The following is a 25,956-nucleotide window of genomic DNA, read 5'->3' as shown; positions in this document are numbered from 1 at the left end:
TAGGATTAGTTAGAATTCTGGATTCACAGTTTCGAACCTAATGTTAATGAGCAACAGAAACTCCCCTCCTTCATGCAATCGAAATTACTTTAAATTTATATAGGTGGTAATTTAACATGCCTTTCACCTCGCCTCCATTTCCAGTTCTGATATTGAGTACTCTGTATTAATATAATTATGCGAAGTGTGAACAAAGTAGAATATTTCTTTTCTTCTACGTGGTTTTCAATTGTCACAAATAGTGTACATTATTTTATAAACACAAATATTCGAAGCAAGCACAATGCTTAAATTATTAAAATTGAACAATTGGCAGCCGCAATTTTTTGACGGAATTGCGCATATTTTATTTTCAACAATTATAATTAAAATTGAATGTTGTGTTGGATCATCAACTGAGGTTCTTACTTATGGATTTTGGAATTTTACTTTTAATCTAAACACAAATCAGTTAAAAGAGCAAGATATTTTTAAAAGAACAGTAATTTTTGTACGTTTAAATTTTCGGTTAGAGGGAAGCAAACTGGACCCCATCTTTTTTAGCTTGATTCTTGTAGTATGTGACGAGACAAACACGACGGTACCAAAATTATCGAAATTGCACCGGGGGAACATGGGTCATTTGGGTAATTTTGTAGCTTAGTATGGAAAATGAAGTTGAGGGAGCAAAAGTGGGCCCCATCTTTTTTTTGCTAAATTTTTGTAGTATGTGACGAGACAAACACGATGGTAAAAAATTATCGAAATTGCACTGGGGGAACATGGGTAATTTGGGTAATTTTGTAGATTAGTTTGGAAAATGAAGAGGAGGGAGCAAACTTGGCCCCATCTTTTTTCGCTTGATTCTTGTAGTATGTGACGAGACAAACACGACGGTACCAAAATTATCGAAATTGCACTGTGGGAACATGGGTAATTTGGTTAATTTTTTAGCTTGGTATGGAAAATGAAGTGGAGGAAGGAAAATGGGCTCCAACTTTTTTTTCGCTTGATTCGTTACTATGTGATAATACAAAAACGATGGTACCAAAATTATCGAAATTGTACCGGTGGAACTTGTTTAATTTGGGAAATTTTGTAGTTGAGTATGTAAAATCAAGGGGAGAGAGCAAACTGGGTCGATCTTTTTTCGTTTGGTTCTACTACTATGTGAGAAGTCAAAGACGATGGTTCCAAAGTTATCGAAATTGCCAGAAGTTTTCGAATTGTCGAAGTTTTCGTGGGAACATTCGAAATTGTAGTGCGATCAATCGGTCCACACAACTGTCATACTGTCTGACCGTGAAATTACACAACAAATGGTTAAACGGAACGGGTGTGGTGTTAGTGAAGTTTGAGATATCTTATTCTCATTAGGAATTTAAATATTTTTCACATGGTGGACTCCCTAAATCAAATCTTAATTTCTTTCCTATAACGTAATGAGAACAAGTAAAAGTAAGCATTTAGTGTTCTGGTTTCAAAATCACTGAAATCCAGGGATCAAATCCTAAGATCGTCTATTTGTAGTAAGACCTGCTGTTCCATGAATTAAAAATTAAATATCAATTTTACTGGCGAAAAATCTAATTGTCGATCAATTACCATTCATCCGACTAAATTTTTCAAATCCTTTCTCAACACATTATTAAATAACATTGCACAACATTATTAAATTATTATATATTGAATAGTATTTCAAAATTCCCGTACATTTCACACGACATTAGATTAAATAGTGCATTGCTGGTATTTTACTTGCGGCGCAGATTATTGCAGCAGATTCTGTATTTGGTAACCCTGCTTCAAAGGATGTTTTGCTGTTAGTTCCACTTGCGGCCACGACCCGCTCACCGCTCGCTCTACCTGTAAAAAAGGTGGTGCCCAGTTTGTCATATACTACAAGAATCAATCGAAAAAAGATGGGGCCCAGTTTGCTCCCTCCCCTTCATTTTCCATACTAAGCTACAAAATTACCCAAATGACCCATGTTCTCCCAGTGCAATTTCGATAATTTTGGTACCGTCGTGTTTGTCTCGTCACATACGACAAGAATCAAGCGAAAAAAGATGGGGCCCAGTTTGCTCCCTCCCCTTCATTTTCCAAACTAAGCTACAAAATTACCCAAATTACCCATGTTCCCCCGGTGCAATTTCGATAATTTTGGTACCGCCGTGTTTGTCTCGTCACATACGACAAGAATCAAGCGAAAAAAGATGAGGCCCAGTTTGCTCCCTTCTCTTCATTTTGCAAACTAAGCTACAAAATTACCCAAATTACCCATGTTCCCCAGGTGCAATTTCGATAATTTTGGTACCGTCGTGTTTGTCTCGTCACATACGACAAGAATCAACCGAAAAAAGATGGGGCCCAGTTCGCTCCCTCCTCTTCATTTTCCAAACTAAGCTACAAAATTACCCAAATTACCCATGTTCCCCCGGTGCAATTTCGATAATTTTGGTACCGTCGTGTTTGTCTCGTCACATACGACAAGAATCAAGCAAAAAAAGATGGGGCCCAGTTTGCTCCCTCCTCTTCATTTTCCAAACTAAGCTACAAAATTACCCAAATTACCCATGTTCCCCCCGTGCAATTTCGATAATTTTGGTACCGCAGTGTTTGTCTCGTCACATACGACAAGAATCAAGCGAAAAATGATGGGGCCCAGTTTGCTTCCTTCCCTTCATTTTCCATACTAAGCTACAAAATTACCCAAATGACCCATGTTCCCCCGGTACAATTTCGATAATTTTGGTACCATCGTTTTCGTATTATCATATAGTAAAGAATCAAGCGAAAAAAAAAGTTGGAGCCCATTTCCCTTCCTCCACTTCATTTTCCATACCACGCTACAAAATTACCCAAATTACCCATGTTCCCCCAGTGCAATTTCGATCATTTTTGTACCGACGTGTTTGTCTCGTCACATACGACAAGAATCAAGCAAAAAAAGATGGGGCCCAGTTTGCTCCCTCCTCTTCATTTTCCAAACTAAGCTACAAAATTACCCAAATTACCCATGTTCCCCCCGTGCAATTTCGCTAATTTTGGTACCGTCGTGTTTGTCTCGTCACAAACGACAAGAATCAAGCGAAAAAAGATGGGGCCCAGTTTGCTCCCTCCCCTTCATTTTCCATACTAAGCTACAAAATTACCCAAATGACCCATGTTCCCCCGGTACAATTTCGTTAATTTTGGTACCATCGTTTTTGTATTATCACATAGTAAAGAATCAAGCGAAAAAAAAGTTGGAGCCCATTTTCCTTCCTCCACCTCATTTTCCATACCATGCTACAAAATTACTCAAATTACCCATGTTCTCCCAGTGCAATTTCGATAATTTTGGTACCGTCGTGTTTGTCTCGTCACATACGACAAGAATCAATCGAAAAAAGATGGGGCCCAGTTCGCTCCCTCCTCTTCATTTTCCAAACTAAGCTACAAAATTACCCAAATTACCCATGTTCCCCCGGTGCAATTTCGATAATTTTGGTACCGCCGTGTTTGTCTCGTCACATACGACAAGAATCAAGCGAAAAAGGATGGGGCCCAGTTTGCTCCCTCCTCTTCATTTTCCATACTAAGCTACAAAATTGCAAAAATGACCCATGTTCCCCCGGTACAATTTCGATAATTTTGGTACCATCGTTTTCGTATTATCACATAGTAAAGAATCAAGCGAAAAAAGTTGGAGCCGATTTTCTTCCTCCACTTCATTTTCCATACCAAGCTACAAAATTACCCAAATTACCCATGTTCCCCCAGTGCAATTTCGATAATTTGGTACCGCCGTGTTTGTCTCGTCACATACGACAAGAATCAATCGAAAAAAGATGGGGCCCAGTTTGCTCCGTCCTCTTCATTTTCCAAACTAAGCTACAAAATTACCCAAATTACCCATTTTCCCCCGGTGCAATTTCGATAATTTTGGTACCATCGTGTTTGTCTCGTCACATGCTACAAGAATCAAGCGAAAAAGAGATGGGGCCCAGTTTGCTCCCTCCCCTTCATTTTCCATACTAAGCTACAAAATTACCCAAATGACCCATGTTCCCCCGGTACAATTTCGATAATTTTGGTACCATCGTTTTTGTATTATCACATAGTAAAGAATCAAGCGAAAAAAAGTTGGAGCCCATTTTCCTTCCTCCACTTCATTTTCCATACCAAGCTACAAAATTACCCAAATTACTATGTTCCCCCAGTGCAATTTCGATAATTTTGGTACCGTCGTGTTTGTCTCGTCACATACTACAAGAATCAAGCGAGAAAAGATGGGGCCCAGTTTGCTCCCTCCCCTTCATTTTCCAAACTAATCTACGAACTTACCCAAATTACCCATGTTCCCCCGGTGCAATTTCGATAATTTTGGTACCGGCGTGTTTGTCTCGTCACATACGACAAGAATCAAGTGAAAAAAGATGGGACCCAGTTTGCTCCCTCCTCTTCATTTTCCAAACTAAGCTACAAAATTACCCAAATTACCCATGTTCCCCCGGTGCAATTTCGATAATTTTGGTACCGTCGTGTTTGTCTCGTCACATACGAGAAGAATCAAGCGAAAAAAGATGGGGCCCAGTTTGCTTCCTCCTCTTCTTTTTCCATACTAAGCTACAAAATTACCCAAATTACCCATGTTCCCCCAGTGCAATTTCGATAATTTTGGTACCGTCGTGTTTGTCTCGTCACATACTACAAGAATCAAGCGAAAAATGATGGGGCCCAGTTTGCTTCCCTCTAACCAAATTTTCTTTTTATTGCTAATATTTGACCTCCTGATTTATTTCAGTAATATGCGAACCACCGGTATTATGAACAGAATAAATATGGCCGAAAATGTTGTTCATGGTTGCATAACTACAGCAGAGAATCAATGTAATGAATAAGATCAAATTAAAAAAAATACTTACATATATAGGTTCAACACTTACAATCATAATCTGACCAAAAACTAATACTTGCTAATTTCGAAAGAACTGGTGGTATATGGACTTCCGAGAAAATGTGGGTATCACAAAAGGAAACAAAACAAGCAACAATTGATACAATGTTCTTCGTCAAAAACTCATTAGGTCGTCTGTATAAAGTTGGGCCTTTTGCGATATAGATGCACATGTACCATTGAGTTTCCATCTACCCCTTTCACCCAACAAACAACAGATTGTTAACAATGTGTGGGAGGTGATGACACACAAAGCAATAATAAAGGTTAAGAAATTCGTATTATGAAAGTAAATATTTCGAGGAGAGTTAATAATTTATCCTCCTGGATTGGCTTTAAAAAGGCAACATTCCACAATATTGCTTCTTAGGTTCAAGGAAGCAGATGATAAAAAATTATGAAAAGATTTGAGAGAATGAGAGTATGACAGACAGTAAGAGAAACTGTCCACAGTTCTGGTAAAATCCCTACGCATTTGGCTGATCAGAAAAAAAAAGTTGGGCATGTGAATGACTTGGTAGGTAGGAAAAATGCTATGACCATGCAGACACAATGGTGAAAGTCATTGCACGGAACAAAGACGGCACTTAACCAGTGTTATGTAACACGACACAAACATGTCTCAGAACATTAGTACATTCTTCACTAACGTATAGTTAAACAAAAAAGTTCTATCGTATTTTCACTCAAGACTTCGAACATCGATTTGTCACCTGAGACATATGTGGAACATAAAAATAATCCCTATCAGCATCGATGACCCTCTGCTAACGTTCTAGAAGGCCGCAGGTTGCATCACAGAAGAAATTGGTGTACCGTGAAGTTACGAGGTCGTAAGAAACTATCAAGCGTATTTTATACATCTACTAGGGATTTGAACTGGCGTCCTCTAAGGAGATTGTCCAAGGAATGGAATAGATCATCACGGGACCTTGCATTATCCAGTGAGTATGGCGGATGCATTAATATTTCCCATTCAAGGGGTAGAATGGTGTACTGTGTGATTGTAGCCATGTGGGGGTTTAGAGTTGTCCAGTAACAGAAGGATCCCTTTGCGATTCAGAAGTACTAGTTCAAGGGATTTGAGATACCTTGAACACGGCTCAATTGCTGACACTACACAGTTGCATTGAAGCTATGACTAGTTGGTAGCAGTCCCAATGCCTGGAGTTGCAAGCAGTCCACAAAAAACACAGCTGGAACTTCTTCTGGTGCAGTGCTCGTTTAGCCTGTTTAGGAACTAGCCCAAGGAATGCTAACCAGTGATGACAGAACCGTAGAGCTTCGAACAGGTCCCACTTCCAATCATTTGACAACATCCTGTTCAGAAATGCTTGTTTCTCAAACTGCTCAGTAAAGACACATAGCAGTTTGATGGTGTTGTCTTCTGGCCCGGAGTCAAATCATGTGGGATCAATCGACCAACAAGTAATACTTCGTAAGTTGATGAAGGCGCTGCTAAACGGTTTCTCCATTCACACTAAATTGTAATCTCTGTTCCTCACATGGCTGGAGATTGCTCACCTCAATTGCTGCATGAAAATCTTTTACATGTGTTGATCTTCCGACACCATGTGCTTCTTCAACAGTTTCGTCACCGTTCATAAACTACTTAAACCACCGCTGCACGGTCCGCGTAATCACGACACTTTCACCAAACGCCTGGAAAATCTCTCGCCCATCTGCACAAACGTTTGATCCCAGTTTGAACTCGTACAGCATTTATGCCCTTATGACTCTCTGTGAAGGCCCCATTTTCACTCCTTCCTTACGCAAGTCCATTTTTGTAACTGAACTACCACAACCATGAAGTATGTTGGATATACCCGCAACAAAAACTTACTTTCATCTTATCTCCATTCGCATTCAACCCAAGCTGTGAGTGTCAGTGGAACACAGGCCTCCACAAAAGCAACATAACTCTTTTAGTTGCCTTTATAGCAATTTCCTCTTCACTTCCTAAATTCCTATTTGATTTACGAACATGAGATTATTACAGGGACTGCAAAAGTAAATTGCAAGTAAATTGGAAGGTCGTTGTTTACTAGCATTGCCGCAATGGCTGAATAATTTTGGGGACCACATTATAATCAAGTTTTCCAAGATTCGATGAATAGGAGTCAGCACGTGCTGGAAGCAAACGGTAAATCGTGACCTTACTTGTAATAGTATGATAATTAAGAAAGAACTTAATATAATGAGTGCTGTAACCAACATACGAAAATCGAAACATAGCTGTTTCCTTCTCTCGCCATGTTTGTCGTATTGAATGCAGCTGACATGGGGAATACAAAATGACTTATGGTAACTCTCAAACTCAAAACCTCTTATAAATGAAATACCTTCAGCTTTTCAGTGTTGTGAAAACATGTAATAGACAAGTCCATAAACATACACTTAACCCCATAGAGTATCTCAGGTTAAAGTAGAGTAATTGTGTTGGCCTTCAACGTCCCTTCTTTTATGGCCATGGAGCAGCAGCGTCATTTCGTATTTTGCTTGGAGTCTAGGCGTCAGAGTGGCGTTTCATTTTTGTGATTGGAATATTGGTATAGAATTGATTAAAGTATGTGATTTTTTTAAACTCTTTAGGGGACAGTTGTCTCACTGTATTTCACAAGTGGTAAACATTGGTACAGTGTTGTAAGGAACAAGAATGGTATACCTTGTATACTGTAGCAATGAATTTGTGTCAACATTAGCGAGATGTAAGCAGCATGTTGTTTATGTTACATACCGTATGCAAATGTCTGTTATTTATGTTCACTCAGCTTATTATTCAACACTGACGAAGCATTTCCTTACAAAATATATTGCCTTGAATATCAGGAATAGTCATGTATAGAACCAGGAAAAACCGCTAGTGACAATCTATATCGGTCACCTGTACACGATCACAGTGAATATTTGTGCTGGTGTTTTGGAGTATTGTGCCATTAATCTATATCTTTTACGAGCTTATTAAATGAAAATGTTATGGTTATTGCTTGCCTAACGTTTCACCAAAACTTTTGGAAAGGATTCCGCTAGAACTTCGTCAGCACATTTCGTTCCAATATAACGGAACCATGTCCAATTTCGAACATAACTTACGGGAGTGCCTTAATCATGTGTGTCTGGAGAAAACAATAGGGTGAGTTGGTCATTTGGGTTGTCCTGCTCGTTGAGATGAGTTGAATTTAACTTTCCTTTCAGATATGAGACGGGGCCAACTGATAAATGTGGAATCCGAAACATATTTTCCGAACATAAACACATTACATATTTTTGGAGATATACGAAAACCATGGTCTACGAAACACGTGTACTGTCTGTACAAGGGATAGGTACAGGAATTTTTGCCTCTATCTATAATATCACGAAGGCACCTAGTATGTTAACACGTATTGGGAACTTACTGCGTCGCCGTTGCAATGCCTGTATTTACCTCCGAGAACAGTGTTCTGTGTTGCGTGTATAAATATAACTTGCATATGTAAGATGGCATCATTTCATTGCAATTATTATCATAGATTTAAGTACAACTAACATAATGACTCGTATCTGGCCTCTTATTCGAATTGCATTAACTCATTCAATCAGAGTTTATGTTTTCCATAGTTAGAACAAACCGTTATGATCGAATGACTGAATTCTATACGCATTCTGCGGAGTCGCTTGCACATAAATCGCGCATTGCTGACATATGACTTTTAATAGGTTCGTTACGACTTTGTCTGTGTATAAGTTTACAGGCTGGCAAATCCACGGTTATTCGTGTTCCAAATAAAACGTCTTCCATTTTTGTTTGTATTTGTTTACCCTTTTAGTGCCTGCGTTATGTAATGTACTCATAATGTTATAGTTTTATCACCCTTTTTATTTTCGATACCACTACAAATAAGGTCATGATCTACTGTTAGCTTTCAATGTCTTGTAACCCCTACTAATCGCACCCGGGATACCTTGATTACAAAGTCACAAGCAATATTATTCACCGATTGTTGCAAATGCGAGTGCACCGGCAAAAAAAAAGAGTTCTCAATTTACTTGAAATTTGCTTTCACTACAATGTCATAAATCAACGAGGGAATGGGGTGGTGAATATAGGAGAATTACTGTTAAAGTGGATTGTATATTATTCTCAGACATGTCCGTGTGCTGTTCCATGACACTGGGTAAGTGCTGCTCTTGATCGTCTCGGATAACTTCAAAGACACTATCACCCTTATGACTTCCTGGCAAACAATGTGTCCTCTTTCCTACCTAGGACGTCACTCACATGGCCAAGCAAATTTTCTTATTGGTCACCGACAAGCGCGGGTTTCTTTCCAGAAGTATCTATGGGTTTCTCAAAACATTCTCATTCTCTTAAATCTCTTCGTATTTCTCTAGTTATCAGCATCTTAAGCCTCAGAAACAGAACTGTAGAATGTTACTTTGTTTAAAACAAATATGCAAAAATAAGATACCAACACCTCTCGAGATATTTATATTCTTAACAAGAATTCCCTAATAGGTATAATGGCTTTTATGTGTCACCAACTCACATATATTATCAACAAGCGACTGTTTTCTACGTCAGAGGGGTAAGAGATTATATGGTAATTCAATGGTAATATGCGAATATATGGCCAGTGGGCCCACTGTAGTTCCACTACAAAGTGAGTTTGGATGAACAAAATTATATCAATTGTTCTTTCATACAACTTTTGGAGGGAATGCTAACATTATCTCGAAAATCCTCATTCCACCAATTGTCCCAAAACCACTACATGTTATTAATATATGACTTCTTTTGCACACGTCATGTGTGTTGGTCACAAACTAGTAATGACTTAATTTATTTTAATTGCATCCTCATGGAATCCCTGCTGTAGTTTGCAATCACCCACATCACGTCAAAAATTCTTCGCTATCCTGACTCGGTTCAAAATATCTATGGTGTGCCAAGGACTTTACCTTGGCTCGCACCTCACTTCGTCTGTCATGAATTGGACCTTCCTGTCATAGATCAATTCCGAATTGTTCATCTTTTGTAAAGCAGATTTCAAGTCTAAGTAAAAAAAATAGCTCCAAAGTCCAATGCCTGCTCTTTGTTAGGGTAAGACCCAATGTAGCGCTTCAAGATAAGGTTAAATGAAATATATAAATATGATCCGAGGAAGTAGAGAAATATATAAATTGACAAACATCAGTGTATAATCATTACTTTACAACGTTGTTAAGTTGATTGGCAGTACTATTTGTGTTATTTATTGCAAATTCAGCCTCCATTAAGAATTCGTTGTCTTTCTAGGAAGAAGTGATAAGTTCAGACATACAACTGAAACCCAACTACTGATGCAATTATTTATTACTCAGTTCTTTGAATCACATAGGTAAAGAGGGACACTCCACATGTCATTTCCGTCCAAGTCAGCCTGCATTAGGGAGTTAGAGAAATTGTGACATGTAAAATAAAGGAAAATGACCAATATCAGTTCCAAATCCGTGGCTTCCGGGTTCGGGAAATTGATTGGTAGTAAATCGGATAAAATATAATATAGCACTCAATACAGGTAAGAAATCCTAAAACTCCTAATAAAGTGAACGAAAGTGAAATATAAATTGATTGAAAATGATTGACATTAGTGCAGTGACAATTATTTTCAGGGCCAGTGAGATGAACATCAACACATTTGACACTGGACGTCTATGTCTTATATCTATTCATATCTATGTGTTGTTAAAGCAGGTTGGCACGCAAAAATAGTCGACAACTAAGGAAAATAATATGGAATCATAGTTTCTGATGTCGCTACAGTTAATAATTATAAGTCTGAAATAGTGAAAATCTACGATATGTTTCATCAGCATGGAAGTAAGAGGAAGTGAAAAATAGCATGTCTTAAATCACTTAAGTTAGTATCGAATCCGTAGTTGGGTTTGGCAAACTATTACATACAATCAGATCCCATTTAATCCCAAGCTAAGATACGAACAAGCTTATCAGTTGGAAAAGGAATTTATAGAGAAATGACGAATGCTTTGCTTACACAACTACCGGCACTTGGGTGTATGTGGATAAATGTATCCTATGTTAATCCGACACTTCTGGAGAAATTTAACCAATCTTAACACACATGTGCCTTTCAATTCTTAGAAAATAGTATGGAGGAAAACAAATCAATGAGAGGAATGTGGAAGGAGTGCAATTTAAAAGTAATGCCAAATGACAAATATTAGTGTACAATCTAATATGTCTGATTGCTGAAATGACCAGATGAATCTCCAAATGCCAATTAAGCTGAAGTTCATTCAGCTTGTGACATTACAGAAAAGAGAAAGAAAATATAATTTCAGAACTGACTACATTGTGTGGCCAATTCACAGCTTTCGAGATAGAAAAAACGTCTTTGTCTTTCCAAATTAATTTTTGTAGGTTTGTGGTACTCGGTCCAACTTGTGCCTTTTAATCATATTATTTTAATTAAACTGTATTTGTAGGGATATGGTGTTTAAATAAATACATCAATGTTAGAATATCTTTATTATTTTTATCATTAAACTGTCATTGAAATAAACTTTCAAAGAGAAAGAATTTCAAATATCTCCCATAAACTTATATTCTGTTTATCAAAAACGGGCATTTTACCTAATATTTCTCACTCTCTCTCCCTATATATATATATATATATATATATATATATATATATATATATATATATATATATATATATATAACAATGCATGCTTACTCTGAAAATTAAGAAAGATAATCCGAACGATTTAAACGGATCGGCATGATTAAAATAAAGCTTTCAGTTCAAAAATATTTATGCCATGAAATATTGATTCGTATATCCCTTTGTTGAAAGAGGACGCAAGGCGTCAAGTGATTTATTGCTTTAAATGTCTTTATTTTCTGTCCTCTTCAACATTTTAGTTCTTTGTATCAATCAATCTTAATTCATGCTACTCTCAACTTGAGTCTGTGAATACTATATACTCTGTAATATTATAAAATGATTGCATTAATTAATTAATTAAAATATTGACTGTAACTAAACATGTGAATGATTGAGAACAGTTTCTGCCTCAAGATACAACTCGGTTTCAGCAAGATCAGTACGCAATATACCCACTACTAAAGTAATTCAGTAATGATTTGTAGTGCAGCCTCATATTGATATAACTTATATTCCGCCTTGCGAACCAGGCTTAAACCCAATGGAAAACATTTGGGCAGAGGGAACACTTAATCTAAGATTCAGTTCCAAGAGCCACAAAAATATCATATACTAAGAATTGGGGATAAATTGCTGGACCTAGCTCCGAAGACATGACTGGACCTAGGAGAAGAATATATATCTGTCAGCCATGTAATAGACTACATGACCAGATGAATGCTACATGTAAGAAGTCAAGAAAGATTTTAGGCACAATATTATTCCTCACAACTTGGTTCACAGAACTGCACTTGTTAGGATTACAAAACGTTTCTTACAATCACCAGTCTATGTATAATATTGTGGTGCAATTCTACTAATAAAAATATCTGTTTCATATTAATTCAATAGTTATAGTTATGAATTTAACTTACCAATAGTTCTATTGTGAATATCGCCCTCTGACATTGAGCTAACATGAACACACATACAAAAATATTGTGGAGGTATGTGACTTTAATTGTGGAGTGTTTAATAACATTTTAGAAACAAATGGAATGGATTTCACTTCCTAATGGAATTTAGATGAGGAATTTACTTCCTAATGGAACTAAAGGAATTTACTTCCATTACCCAATTAGTGAAATTTTGGATTTTAACGGTTGATTTTCCACAACATTTTCATGGTATTAGGGTGTACGTAATATTTTTAATATTGGATTTCAATTCTATAATTTTCGTGTTTCCAAGCTCTTAAATTAGACTATGTGCAGTTCCAAAATTGAACTACCAAGAAATTGATACCAAACATTTAACCACTGCCTGTTCTCATGCAAGGTATGTTACCGAACATCAACTTGAAAATTTTTAATGAAACACAATTACCTATCTTTAAGTCCCTCCGCAAAGTGTGTGGAGAAATACCAATAATTTCTAAAGAGTAGTTCAAACAACTTTAATCAAATAATCCCGTGCAACTAATACTCATTGCTTATGTTTTTAAGATATTGTATGAATAAATACAGATTATTTACTTTAAAACAATTATGTTATATAATTACAAATCTATTGAGGGATTTTTAGTTAAATATCAAAATGTTTGTCCCAAATGAAAATCGAACATTCTATCTTACGATTAGGAGTTAGCTCTTTATTAGACATGTACTATATAAACACTTGCAGAATTTCTTCTAAAGAACAAGACTTGAATTTCTAAAACGATAACGCATGCCTGTTTCTTTCTTTGCCTTCCCTGTCTTTTTTATACTCGTTATTTCACTATGTATACAAAAACAATGTTCGATGTTTCTAATTTGGTGGACATGTTTTCTACAAACGGTGAAGTACGCGATAACGGCAGTGTACGCTGAGGTGGGTACACAGTTGTGTCATTATGTACTTTAAATTTAAAAAGAAGAAAACACATCTCCGGAACTGTTCCTGATTGCGAGATCTGGTTTAGACGTTTCCCGGGGGAACCTATCCAGGTGTAACTCTGACTTCGAGTCGAGACTATGGCTGTTGGACACCTTCTCCCAAAAGAAACATAACACGAAAATGATTACATCCTCGATCGCAACCGTTGCGGAGATATAAGAATGAAAAGTTAGAAATTGAGCTCTAGACTATACATTACAAAGTCAGATCCCGCGTCAGATCTTTCGGAAACGGTCTGGTAAGGAAACTCGGCGAATACATATCAAATTAGTGTGGGGAGCCCAGCTCCTTTTGAATGAAACATTTGTGTCCCCGGGGCACTTGCAGGGTTCCAGGCGGGGTATAACTCAAAATTTGCAAATGGAAACCGGGGGTCAAGTAGCATATTGTATGAAAGCTATTGTTAAATAAAAGAAGATAGAACAAATCTCAACTCTCTACGATAACCCTGTGCAAACGGGCAACTGGTCAAAATGTCAATACAACCTACATTAGAAAATCTATGGCCACGCTTCGAAACCCGTTAACTTGCGACAATAACAAAACAGAAAAACACGTTTAAAAGTGCAAGGTATTGAAGTAAAGCAAATTGCCGCAGAGTCCCTCAGTGAATCACACAACGGATCTTATCCAAGGATAAGTGTGACATCGAATGATCAATGGACCATAGAATGACCATGACCATTGGATTTCGTGTCCTAGAAAAGAAAGATTACATTGTCAATCACAACCGTCGTTGAGGGTGAGAAGTTCAAAAGCCAATGGCATATACTTCGCGAATCGAAACCCCAAATAACCAGAGTGCACCAAGAAATTTCTGTCGGGGTTTGTGCTGAACGAGAAACATGCTGGCAAAAACGAAAACGATTGACCTTGAAACTTTGAGGCACATTGAAGAATAAATTGATGGAGAAAACATGAATAATGGTGCAAAAACAAACTATACCGGAGGATGCTTTTCCACGAATACAGGCAAGGGCGCCGATTTCTCTGTAAATTTTGGGGGGGGGCAATCAGATGCAGAAGTCATATATGAGGATTTTAAGACAAATTGCTTTCAAATTATGCCAAATATTGTATATTCTTTAATACAATAAGGGAGGCCCACATAAGCTTTATGGGGGCCCGGGTCCCATTAGCCCCCAGGGATCAGCGCCCATGAATATAGGAAGTGGTCAGGAATAATAGTTCGTGAAAATATACAATTAGAAACCAGTTTGATAACTGTAAACGTGACAAAGAAAAATAGAAGCAATGTGGAGTACAAGACGAGTAAAAACATAGCGTACGTACGAAAAGGAAAAAGGTTATTCAAGAACGTTGCCATCAGCGTGATTTACTTGTCAATGTGCTTGTCCACAGTGCGCGTTCAAAGCAACTGATTTCTCTTGCGAAAGGTGGTTCCGAGATCATTGTATAAAAGAAGGTAGGTCGCCGCTCAGGAGCACTTAACGTTTATTAGCATTAAAGTAAGAATTGTAGTCGATTATAGTAGGCCTACTGGTACACTGGATACGCTGTTTAAATGTGCTATTTGGGGAAAACTGTAGTGTATGTTGTTGATCCAAAGAACAGATTATAACACAGAGGTTTGTTATTTCGCATGTAAATATATATATAATGGCGTTTTTACCACATACCTATCGATCTGGGATGTTTTATGAACCAAGGGTTTCTTTCGAATTACAATGTGCGCAATGAGGACTATGAATATTCATTCTGAAGATGAACCAATACAGAATGTAACGTGAAAACAACAGTGACCCAGTTAGAGTGGCCCTTCCTTTCTTTGTTGACGAAGTAGTTAGTGATAACGAATTCACTGTGTCTGACAAGATTCGCATTCGTGTCATGAGAGTAAGAAGGAAATAAAGGAAGTTTGTCATTCGCTAAAGGTTGGGTTAAATCCAGCTTGAAGAGGTTTTTGCAGTATAATTGCGCAAGCGAGGTAAGTAATCTGTGAAGGATAATAATAATAATAATAATAATAATAATAATAATAATAATAATAATAATAATAATAATAATAATAATAATAATAATAATAATAATAATAATAATAATAATAGTAATAATAATAAAAATAATAATAACAATAACAATAATTATTATTATTATTATTATTATTAGTAGTAGTAGTAGTAGTAGTAGAATAAGAAGAAGTAGTATTAGCAGTAGTAGTAGTAGTTTTCTTTTTGTTGCGGAATGCGTTTCATTCCAAGCGTAAGCTGGCTTGATGTTGAACACTGGGGTTGGGTGTGAGCCTTGTTAGTTGGTAAGACATGTAAACCAATGGCCCTTTGATCATGGTAATAATCATAAACGTTGTGAATTACATGAGAAGTGTTATAAAGGAGAATTATTTTCCAATATAGTAATTAAAGCTCTCTCATTATTACAGGAAATTGACCATGCTGTTTACGCCAAACTCTTTCCGAGTGTAACGAGTATAAGCCTAAGGATGAGGGAGCTGGGGTAGCAAACATTCGTGAAGAAAAGTCGATTGCATGACCACTGTTCGAGATTTTACAAAATTTGTTAGGTGATGATATTTTGGTGGAATCGGACTTGTGCATTGCGACAGTGAGGATGAACATTGCGACATCGATGCAGTAGAGATGTAACGTGCCTTCTGCCATGAAGATAAAGATCTTACTGACCTGTTTAGTTTGGACACTATGCAAACAATTAAAAGACTCTACGAAAGTGGAAGGTTCCCCAAATCAATACTGACTCTGTATCCCAAGCTTAAAAGCCGCACGCAGCTTTTTAGAAATCTGGCGTATGTTACAAAAGGAGTCACCAGACATCAAAAATGTAATGTTGTGAAGCCATATGTTAAGGAGGAATTTAGGAAAGCAAGAGACAAAGACTTACCAGTGCACGAAGTCGATTTAAGAGGTGGGCTAGGAAGAAAGATAGCGAACTAAACGTTACCAATTTTGTTACCAGTGAGTTGCTTATCTATAATTTAAAACAAGGGATGCGGGTGAAATCAACAAAGGTTACCCACATAGTTACAAATCGTCGCTTTGCGGAGGAAGATGATCTTCTCAAATCTGCTGAGGACCATGTAAACGCCGTGAACGAACGTTTAGTAGAATAAGCTGTAGTGTTCAACGCCGATCAGTCGGGTTTTGCAATGAAATTCACGTCTAGTCGTACGCTAGGCGAGTTGGTGAGAAGGAAACCTATCTATGCGTGAGCAACATAAACAAGTGTACCCACACATATGCAATAATGCCATCTATAACCACAACAGGCGACTTGCTTAACCCAATATTTGTATGTTTACAAGAAACAACGGGTAATGAATTCGGACCCCGTATTATTGAGCAATTGAGTGCCACTCTACCACCGAATCTATACGGTGGTAAATCTGGAAGGATGTCCCGAGCCCACGTACAGGATTGGGTAAACAACTTCGTGAAGTCAGCGATACCCAAAGAAGGTAAAACATTGGTTATATTAGACAGATGGTCCGGACGAAACACATTGTACATGCAAACACTCCTTGTCGAATTGTTGGATTCAACGATCCTGTCAAATGACCCGACCACCCCGAAGACTGCGAATATGCACTTGATCATCGGATTGACCTAGCTACAATCCCTCCTGGAACAACAGCTTTAGTACAACCTAATGGTGTTTACTTCCTCCGGCAATGGAAATGTTTGGTACGGGCCGTTTATCTTCGAATTGCACTGGACAATATCGACATTGCCCAAAACAGGCAGTTTCTTTTAAACGTGCACTCTTTGGTACATAACCAATTACGAGCTCCTGTTTTTAGAGGCATGATCTTTTATGCATGGTAGAAATCAGGATATAATGTTCAACATGTAGAAAAGTTCCAGAATGTAAATGAGGTGTGTTTTTCTTTCCTAACTGATCAGAAAAAGTGTTAATCAGATAATTGTTCTGATGCAGTGTTTATTCGATGTGCTTATTGAAACAAGTTTATTTGTTTAATGCAATTTCTGGAGAGAGTCTGTTTTCATTGAATTTTTGCGATATTTTTTTTCATTTTGTCTGCCGCAATATGCGTTTTCTTTATTGAAGTAACATTCTGTAAATATACTAAGAGGTATATGCGACGTTGTATATCTATATTCTTTGGACATTGTTTTGTTTACGTATATTATATCTCCAGATATTCTACCAATAAATTGCATTTGCTGCAAATCAATATTGTATTGTCACAGGGTATTTTGTGTGCCAATATTCTATGTAACACTATCTTTTGGTACGTTCACTATGTTTTGGCTAGTATAACACAGAACTAAGTTGTCGTTTTCTTTCCCAAGTTTACAATTATCAAACTGGTTTCAACTTTATATTTTAACGAAATATCATTCTTGACCGTTCCCTATAGCCCTAGAAAAGCACCCTCCGATATACTTTGTTTCTGCATCATTATTCACGTTTTCTCCACCACTTTATTCTTCAATGTGCCTCAAAGTTTCAAGGTAAATCCTTTTAGTCTTTACCACCACGTTTCTTGTTCAGCACATCCCGGGACAGAAATTTCCTGGTGCGAATTTGAGGCCGCGATTCGCGAAGCATATACCGTTGCCTTTTGAACTTCTCACCCTCCACAACGATTGCGATTGACAATGTATCCTTCCTTACGACATGAAATCCTATGGTCATGGTGATTCTACGTCACACTTATACTTGGATAAAGTCCGTTGTGCTACTCTGTGAGAGACTCTGCGGCAATTTGCTTTACTTCAATACCTTGCACTTTTAAACTTGCTTTTCTGTTTTGTTATTGTCGCAACTTAACAAATTTAGAAGAGTGGTCATAGTTTTTCTGATGTAGGTTGTATTGATATTTTGACCAGTTGCCCGTTTGCACAGGATTAATGTAGAGAGTTGAGATTTTCTTTTATTTAACAATAGCTTTCATACAATATGCTACTTGACCCCCGGTTCCATTTGCAAATTTTCCTGCGAGTGCCCCGGGGACATAAAGTTTTCATTCAAAAGGAACTGGGCTCCCCACACTAATTTGATATGTATTCGCTGTGTTTTCTTACCCGACCATTTTTCCGAAAAATCTGACCCGGAATCTGACTTCGTAATGTATAGTCTAGAGCTCAATTTCTAACTTTTCATTCTTATATCTCCGCAAAATTGCGATGGAGGATGTGTCCCTTTTGGTGTTATGTTCTTTTGGGAGAAGGTATCCAACGGGCATAGTCTCAAATCGAAGTCAGAGTTACACGTGGATAGGTTCCTCGTTAGACTTGTCACTCTGAATTTACTATTTCTGAAGATACCGGAATATGAACTCAGAAAATTTACAGCTCATAACTGACATAATCAATGCCGTCATAGTTTCTGCAATGGAATGTGCATTGGAGAAGTGTAATGGAAAAAGAATATTCGACAACTATGATGTGTCATCATTAGTCTATGCTAATTATATATTCTTAGACTACAAATGTATATCCTTTTTAGGTATGAAAATATAGAGAAAAGTAAAAATTCCAAAAATGTTCCTCCAGATATACAGTAAAAATAATTGATTCATCCATTGACTGGGGTTAACTGAATACTTGAATGGTACTGTCATTTACTACTATTATCAGAACGTCAAGCAACAAATAAGTCATGTTATTAAAGGGCAGCAATCGATGCAATGATCGATTACACGATTTGCAAAAGAATAAGAACGAATAAAAATCATATAAACATAAACAAAATTAACAGTAAATAGTTATCAAATTCACAAATTACATGCAAACCTCATAGCCCAAACATGTGTTCCTCTTATCACTCAAATACAACTTACGTCCCTCCCGAAGAGATGACGTTATCGTCCGCGGAAAACAGTAAAAAAAATACACAAGTAGGTCACATGATGGCATAAAGAGTAAGTATAATAAAGATGAATGATAAAATTAAGAAATGTAAGCAATATAAAAGAGTGTAACTATCATACGTAAGCATTTGACGAGATTATTAATAAATGTTATCAAATTTAATTATAGTAATTTATCAGTAATCATGCAAGCTAGTGAAATGAAATAGTGTAAATAAATAAATTAGTGTAATATTCACACTAATATTGTTCTATAGTGCCAACTGTTCTCAGACATTAAAATATTAGAGACATTTTCCATGCCAGTACCAGGCATTCTCCTTAATATTTCAGACTTTACTTTCATATGGAGGGTGTGCATCAGGCAGTAAACAGTAATGTGTGAATTTGGAGAATTTCCGATAGTAAGAATACTTTTTTCCGCAACTAGTGCCATAAACGTGTAACAGGATTTCAAAATGTATTTTACATAATTATGCATAACTTCTAGGACCTAGCTCCAATCCTCCTTGCAACGATAGCATGGACAGAACATCTATAAGCGCCGAAGCAAGGTAAGGAATGGTCCTGGGTAACACTTACCGAAAGTTTTTCTGTTTTGTCAGGAGACACGTTTCTCCGAACACAGACATGTCTCAGAATATAACACACATGATGACACAACAAGTTGATGTAGCTCACAAGAATATCTTGAATGAGACTATGTTTATAGGAATGTTGTGAGTCTTTGTAGATAACCATGGGACATAGAAGAAATAACACTCCTTTCCGAAATAACAATTTTAAAACTTATTCGCTTGGCAATGAACACTGAAGACACTATTAGATGTTGGGATAAGTCGATCTAAGGCGGTATTAATGTCAATGTATCGTCAATGTGTTGATAGTTATCATTACTTGTATTTTGAATACTAGTATAATGAATATAGAAAACAAGTAGTGAGCTTACCACAAACTGTTTCGTCACTATGATCAGAGCATTCATAAACTCCATCACACACAAAGAATTTATCTATGCATTGTCCTGAACTACATCTAAATTCATCTCTCCCACATGTACGCTTTGCTAGTAAAAGAAGAATATTTTAAATTCACAAAGTATTCATTCAGAGAAAATTCTACAAGTTAGAAATTTCCTACATATATTAAACATATGATTTTATTTAAAGTTACTTTTTAAAGACGTTAATTAAAATTATGAATGTTAATAAATTTATAAGTATAGCGTTTACTCTATAGCCAAAAGAATTGAGTCAACTGTGTCTCACAAGGATCTTATTTTAAAGAAATCATGAAAACAAGTAGGTCTACAACATATTCTCTAGTAAAATATGAGATGGATATTCTTGTTAGTAATGCAGGGTTTATCAGCCGAGTTACACCTGTCTAACCCCATTGATTCGTGAGAGACGCTATCCTTATTAGAGTTTTTGATCTTGTCTTTACATCCTTAGGGTTGATATTTGGAAACATACTTCTATCTCGTACAGTTTCGCAAGAAGAGAGTAATATCTCCAAATTTCACATTAATATATTAGCAACATTTTCGGCCTAATTTGTTCCTACTTGGAGAGATTGAAAATTTTACACGTTATTATGCTTTCAATTTCAAAGGCTCTATCTCTATATCTGAAATAATTTCCAAAATGAACGAACTCAAAAACATGCGTAATTTTCAATAGTGGAAAACTAATTTTATAAACTACACCTTGCAGAAATTATTTAAAGTTTCAGTTAAACCTCGCCCCATTAACGAGATGTATTTTGTTTAAATCAATGGACGGACACTCTGTTTCTTATTTCTCCCTCCTGCCTCAGGTTACCAAGAAATGTAATGAGGTGATACCTGTAATATCTAGTTCTTGATCCGACTCCTTGGCGAAATATGCATTTACTCTCAAGTTGACAAAGGATTGGAAACTTATTCTTGTAGAAATTAATCACAGAAACTGTGTCAAACATAAACCTGCTTTTGGGCGGATTGGTCTTCATCTTCAACATTGAGTACCGAGGGTATATGAAATGGTAAGAGAAACTAAGTGACTAAATACCAATCAAAAGCTGTAACGGATCGTAAAAGTATAAACTGATAGTTAAAATGCTGTTATGTGGAACACAGTTTACTACACGAGATTTAATCAGTGACAAACTTTTATACAAGAAAGGAAATACGAGCCAACACTCTCAGAACGCTGCTGATTAATTACGGTGTTCATATTTATCCGTTGTTTCATGTTGAATCTTGACATGGATTTTAAAAAGATTCAATCCTATTTCTGCTCCATAGACGAAACTTATCAATAAAGTAACGAGTACCTCTCAAGATATTTCGTCAAAATTAAATAGCATCTTTCATTTTTGTCTCGAATTTAATTAGTAAATAAATAGAAAAAAGAAATAATAGATAAACAATATCAGAGTCCTTTATTCTTTATATATTTGTACCCAATCTATTAAGTACTTAACCCGTTTCATTTATATCAAGTTCTTTTTGCCACCTTAACCGAATTAGAAATGGATGATAGCTGGTTAATTGATGATATGCATCCCTTGCAGCAGCGAGGTTATGTTAAACGTGGACTTACAAGCTGGATAGGGATCTAAGCAGGTCTGGACTCACTGGGAATAGACCAAGGCTTTCCACGCAAAAGACACGTACGCTTATGAAATACAGTTGCCACAAGGGAACTCACTGAAAGTACATAATATCAGTGGAAATAGTATTTCCTTATTCGTCCTTTAAATTTGTTAGTTAATTGGTTGATTTATTTCTAACTCTAGAAGAAGCTATGAAACCTATAGCTTAAGGAGAGATGTTACGTAGTATAGTACGTTTGATGTATCTACCGAGAACTGAACTTTGTTGTGGCTCTATGATTAGCATACGCGCTTTTGCTGTGGAAGACTTGGTTCGCTTCCCATCGACAATTCATAGGTGGTACCACACCGTAAGTTGTAAATTCATGTCTCCTATAGCCTTGGTGTTTAAGGAACAGTTAAATCCAATGTAGTGACTGCCACTTGAGGTCAGAACCTCTCCGAAGATATACACATTAACCATTTTATTATCCGTTTATTTCTAACAAAATCTGAAGCACAAAATATATCCTCATTATTTGTTTTGATTTCCCATGAACATTTTTATCACATAAATAATGTAAGTGAAAGTCTAATAATTTTTACCACATTTTATCATTATACGTCGATTTCAATCAACATCACTTTACGTCCTGATATTAAGCAAAGGAAAGGAATGTCATACATAAACGCCCAGGCAACATGAAAATGCTTATAGATTTCTCTTGAACTGGAAGCAACTATCAACTCCGCTTTGTTATATGCAGTTAATTTTATCTATGTATTCTGCGAATACAGCAACGAAGAAGGATTTTTTTTAAAAAAATGTTCTATTTTTTTGGTATTAAAAGTTGAGTTATACGGCTGGAATTTCAACGTTCCCGAAGAATTCGAAGTTCCATAGCATATTAAATACCCGACTATACAGGGTTTTCATAAAGTATGGACGGATTTAATTTGCTTATAATTTACATAAAAATGCTCATATTGATATCAAATAAAGTGCAAACGGTAGCGGAAGGATTAAATTTTTACCTGTAATCTGCACCAGCTCAGTTCATTCACCGCGACATCTCCAACTGTGCGCCATTTACGTCCACACATTCGCGTAGGCGGCGCTGGAATCCACTCACAGCGTTCCGGCGTGTTTGATCTGAAATGCGAGCCACAGACGCCCTGATTTTGTCCTTTAAGTTCTCCAAACCACTTTGCTTCTTTGCATAAACTTCCGTTTCCACATGACCCCAAACCCAGAAGTCGAACTTTGGTGAGCTTTCGACACACCAGAATTGATGATTTTAGCTCTGCGTACCACAGAACACATTGCGCTTTCTCTTTCACCGACGACATCTTTGATACGGTAAAAAAATAGTCTTCTCAGAGGAGTTTTTCATTTATTTATTTCTTTAAAAGACACACACACCAATACAGCTTACAACTTACTTTTAACAGTCAACATTGAAACAACAATGAAAACAACAATGGATGGAATCTGGTAAGAAACTGAGCCTTGCCCTCCCTCTCCCTCTCTCAATGTGTTCAGAGTTGCCGCTTATCTAACAGTGTTGCCAACTAAAAATTTAATCCTTCCGCTGCCGTTTGCACTTTATTTGATTTCATTATGAGCATTTTTATGAAAATTATAAGCAAATTAAATCCGTCCAGACTTTATGAAAACCCTGTATTTACATTTGCAAATAGAACAAGAAAATAAGTATCGATAAATAAATTGTTGCCTACACAATCTTTTACAGCATTAGTAGTAAACCAATATACAGAATGACACTCCTGTCGTCAGTACTCCTGCCACTACATGTTAGTACTTTAGTCGAAGTTCAGGTCAAAGTGTCATTTCCTCATTGCTATTTAAGAGATAGCAACGTAACAGTAAACTTTCATTATCAAAAGTAACTGCCAAATTCCGTAGTACTAGAATAACCTTTAAGACACACACAAACCACACACACACACACACACACACATACACACACACACATATATATATATAGAGATAGATAGATAGATAGATAGATAGAAAGATAGATAGACAGATAGATAGATAGTTAGATAGAGAGAGAGAAAGAGAGAGTTTTACACTAGACTGACAAACTAGAGCAGGATATTCTTCTGATGCAAAATGGGAAAATGTTTTACATGGACCCATAACTGTAAAATTTCATAGCTATATCTGTCCAAAATCGAGGAAAACAGAACTTTAGAGCAGAATATCTACACGCGGATTAGCAATTAAGCTAAGAAAACATTTTATTGCCTTAAACTCAGAATAAGCTTAAAAGAATGCATGATTAGGAAGTGTTCACTGCACGCACAAGGGAGTCTCCAATAAGAAAATTCTTGCTAGTTATTCCACTAGGAGAGATGGATCTGGTCTATCAAGGATGGAACTACGTGCCAGAATTTCTTCACAGATCATCAATATTTTGAACAGAATAAAGAAGGCGAAGGATTATTGTAAGTTCTGCGAGGTTGCCTAACTACAGCAGAGATTGTGTGTAATGGATAAATCAAATTAAATACTATAAAATCATTATACATGCAGGTTCAAGACCGACAATAGTAACCTGGACATAATCAAATACTTACAGATTTTGATAGAATTGGTGCAATAATAAATTTCGAGAAAACGTTAGTATTCCCGGAAAAAGGTAAAGAACAAATGATACAATGTCCATCATCACAAATTTAAGGGGGCGTATATGTAACATTGAATCTCTTTTTTTAGGTGCATTGTAACTTTTTTCGCCTCCCAACTAACGAAAAACAGATTGTTCACAAACTGTCGGGGGATATTATGAGAAAGCAATAATACTGGTTAAGAAATTCTTGTTAAGGAAATGGATATCTGGAGAAGAGTTATCTATTAGTTTTCCTTCCACATCTGTTTTGAACGAAGTAACATTCTACAATATTGTCCTTAAGTTAAAAGAAACTGGTGATTAAAGAAACATGAAAAGGTTTGGGAGGATGAGAATATGTTAGACAATGGAAAGAACTTATTCACACTTCTAGTAAACCTAATGCTCATGTCGGTGACCAGCATGAAAATTTCTTTAGTCATTTGAGTGGCGTGGTACATAGTAAAGACGACACACCTATCCCGGTATTGCCACAGTCACAATAGTGGGAATGTCATTGACGGGATCAGAGCCGGTCAAAAGCAATAATTTCCCAATTTTATGGAATAAAACAAGGATATGTATAAGATCAATAGTACAATCTACACTGATATTTATCCCCACTCTTCACCTCACATTCCCTGTATATCAAGTAAGAAACCCCGAGAGACGAACGCCTTATCAGTACATGTTTGCGAATGTCTTTGCGTGTCTACGCCAAACTTTTTTCTGCTACACGATATGTGCACACCAATGTTCCTCGTACTGTCAGCTCTCTTCATTTAGAAGATTTAAGAGAAACAGAAGAACACCAACCGTCAGTAAGCTCAAGAGTTGTTACGCGAGTGCGAGAAAAATTATGTAACTGTATGACAAATAGTATGAGAACAGCAGTTCAGTGCGTATTAATTACTGAAAGTAGAGTCTCTGTCAGACAATGGTTACGGTAAATGTTTGAAATTCTATGAGTGGTTTGATCGACTATGAGAGCATACCCCCTGTATTTCTAACGGAGGTACTCTTTAGTAACGAAACATTATTTGAAAAGAGAGATTGCCTTGAATATCCAGAATAATCATGTATGGAACGAGGAAAATCCTGTCGTAATAATCCATATCGGTCACCAGTACATACCAGTACCGGCACCGTGGATACTTTGGTTGATATTTTGCAATATTACCTCATTTTTCCATATCTTTTACTAGCTCGATTAAATGGACAGTTTTATCATTACTGCTTGCCAAACATTTTGCCAGAGCTATTGGAAGATATTCAAACAGAACATCGGCTGCACACTTGGCTTCAATATGAAAGAACGTTTCTAACATGATGTGCGGAAATACCCACGATTCCACTACAAATAATGTCTTGACTTTCTGTTTGCTTTCAGACTCTTTCACTGATTTTAGCAAATGATAGTCCATC

General features: G+C 36.7%; 1 protein-coding gene across 15 annotated transcripts in view; it reads right to left on the bottom strand.

Annotated features, from left to right (window-relative positions):
• Nucleotides 1-25,956, bottom strand: part of LOC145680804 (uncharacterized) — a 296,773-nt gene that overhangs the window by 67,152 nt on the left and 203,665 nt on the right. For 14 of the 15 annotated variants that reach the window (XM_081751866.1, XM_081751865.1, XM_081751864.1 and 11 more), the window contains exon 9: nucleotides 20,268-20,384. The exons of the other annotated variant lie outside the window; for it this stretch is intronic. In XM_081751866.1, the coding sequence (XP_081607992.1) occupies nucleotides 20,268-20,384 (117 nt within the window). The remainder of the gene's footprint in view (nucleotides 1-20,267; nucleotides 20,385-25,956) is intronic. 15 annotated transcript variants of the gene reach the window in all.

Source organism: Thermobia domestica, chromosome 3, assembly GCF_964235325.1.
Source record: "Thermobia domestica chromosome 3, izTheDome1.hap1.1, whole genome shotgun sequence".
Taxonomy (NCBI): Eukaryota; Metazoa; Arthropoda; class Insecta; order Zygentoma; family Lepismatidae; genus Thermobia; species Thermobia domestica.
The sequence above is the reverse complement of the archived record's forward strand: the minus strand, read 5'-3'. Positions and strand labels throughout refer to the sequence as shown.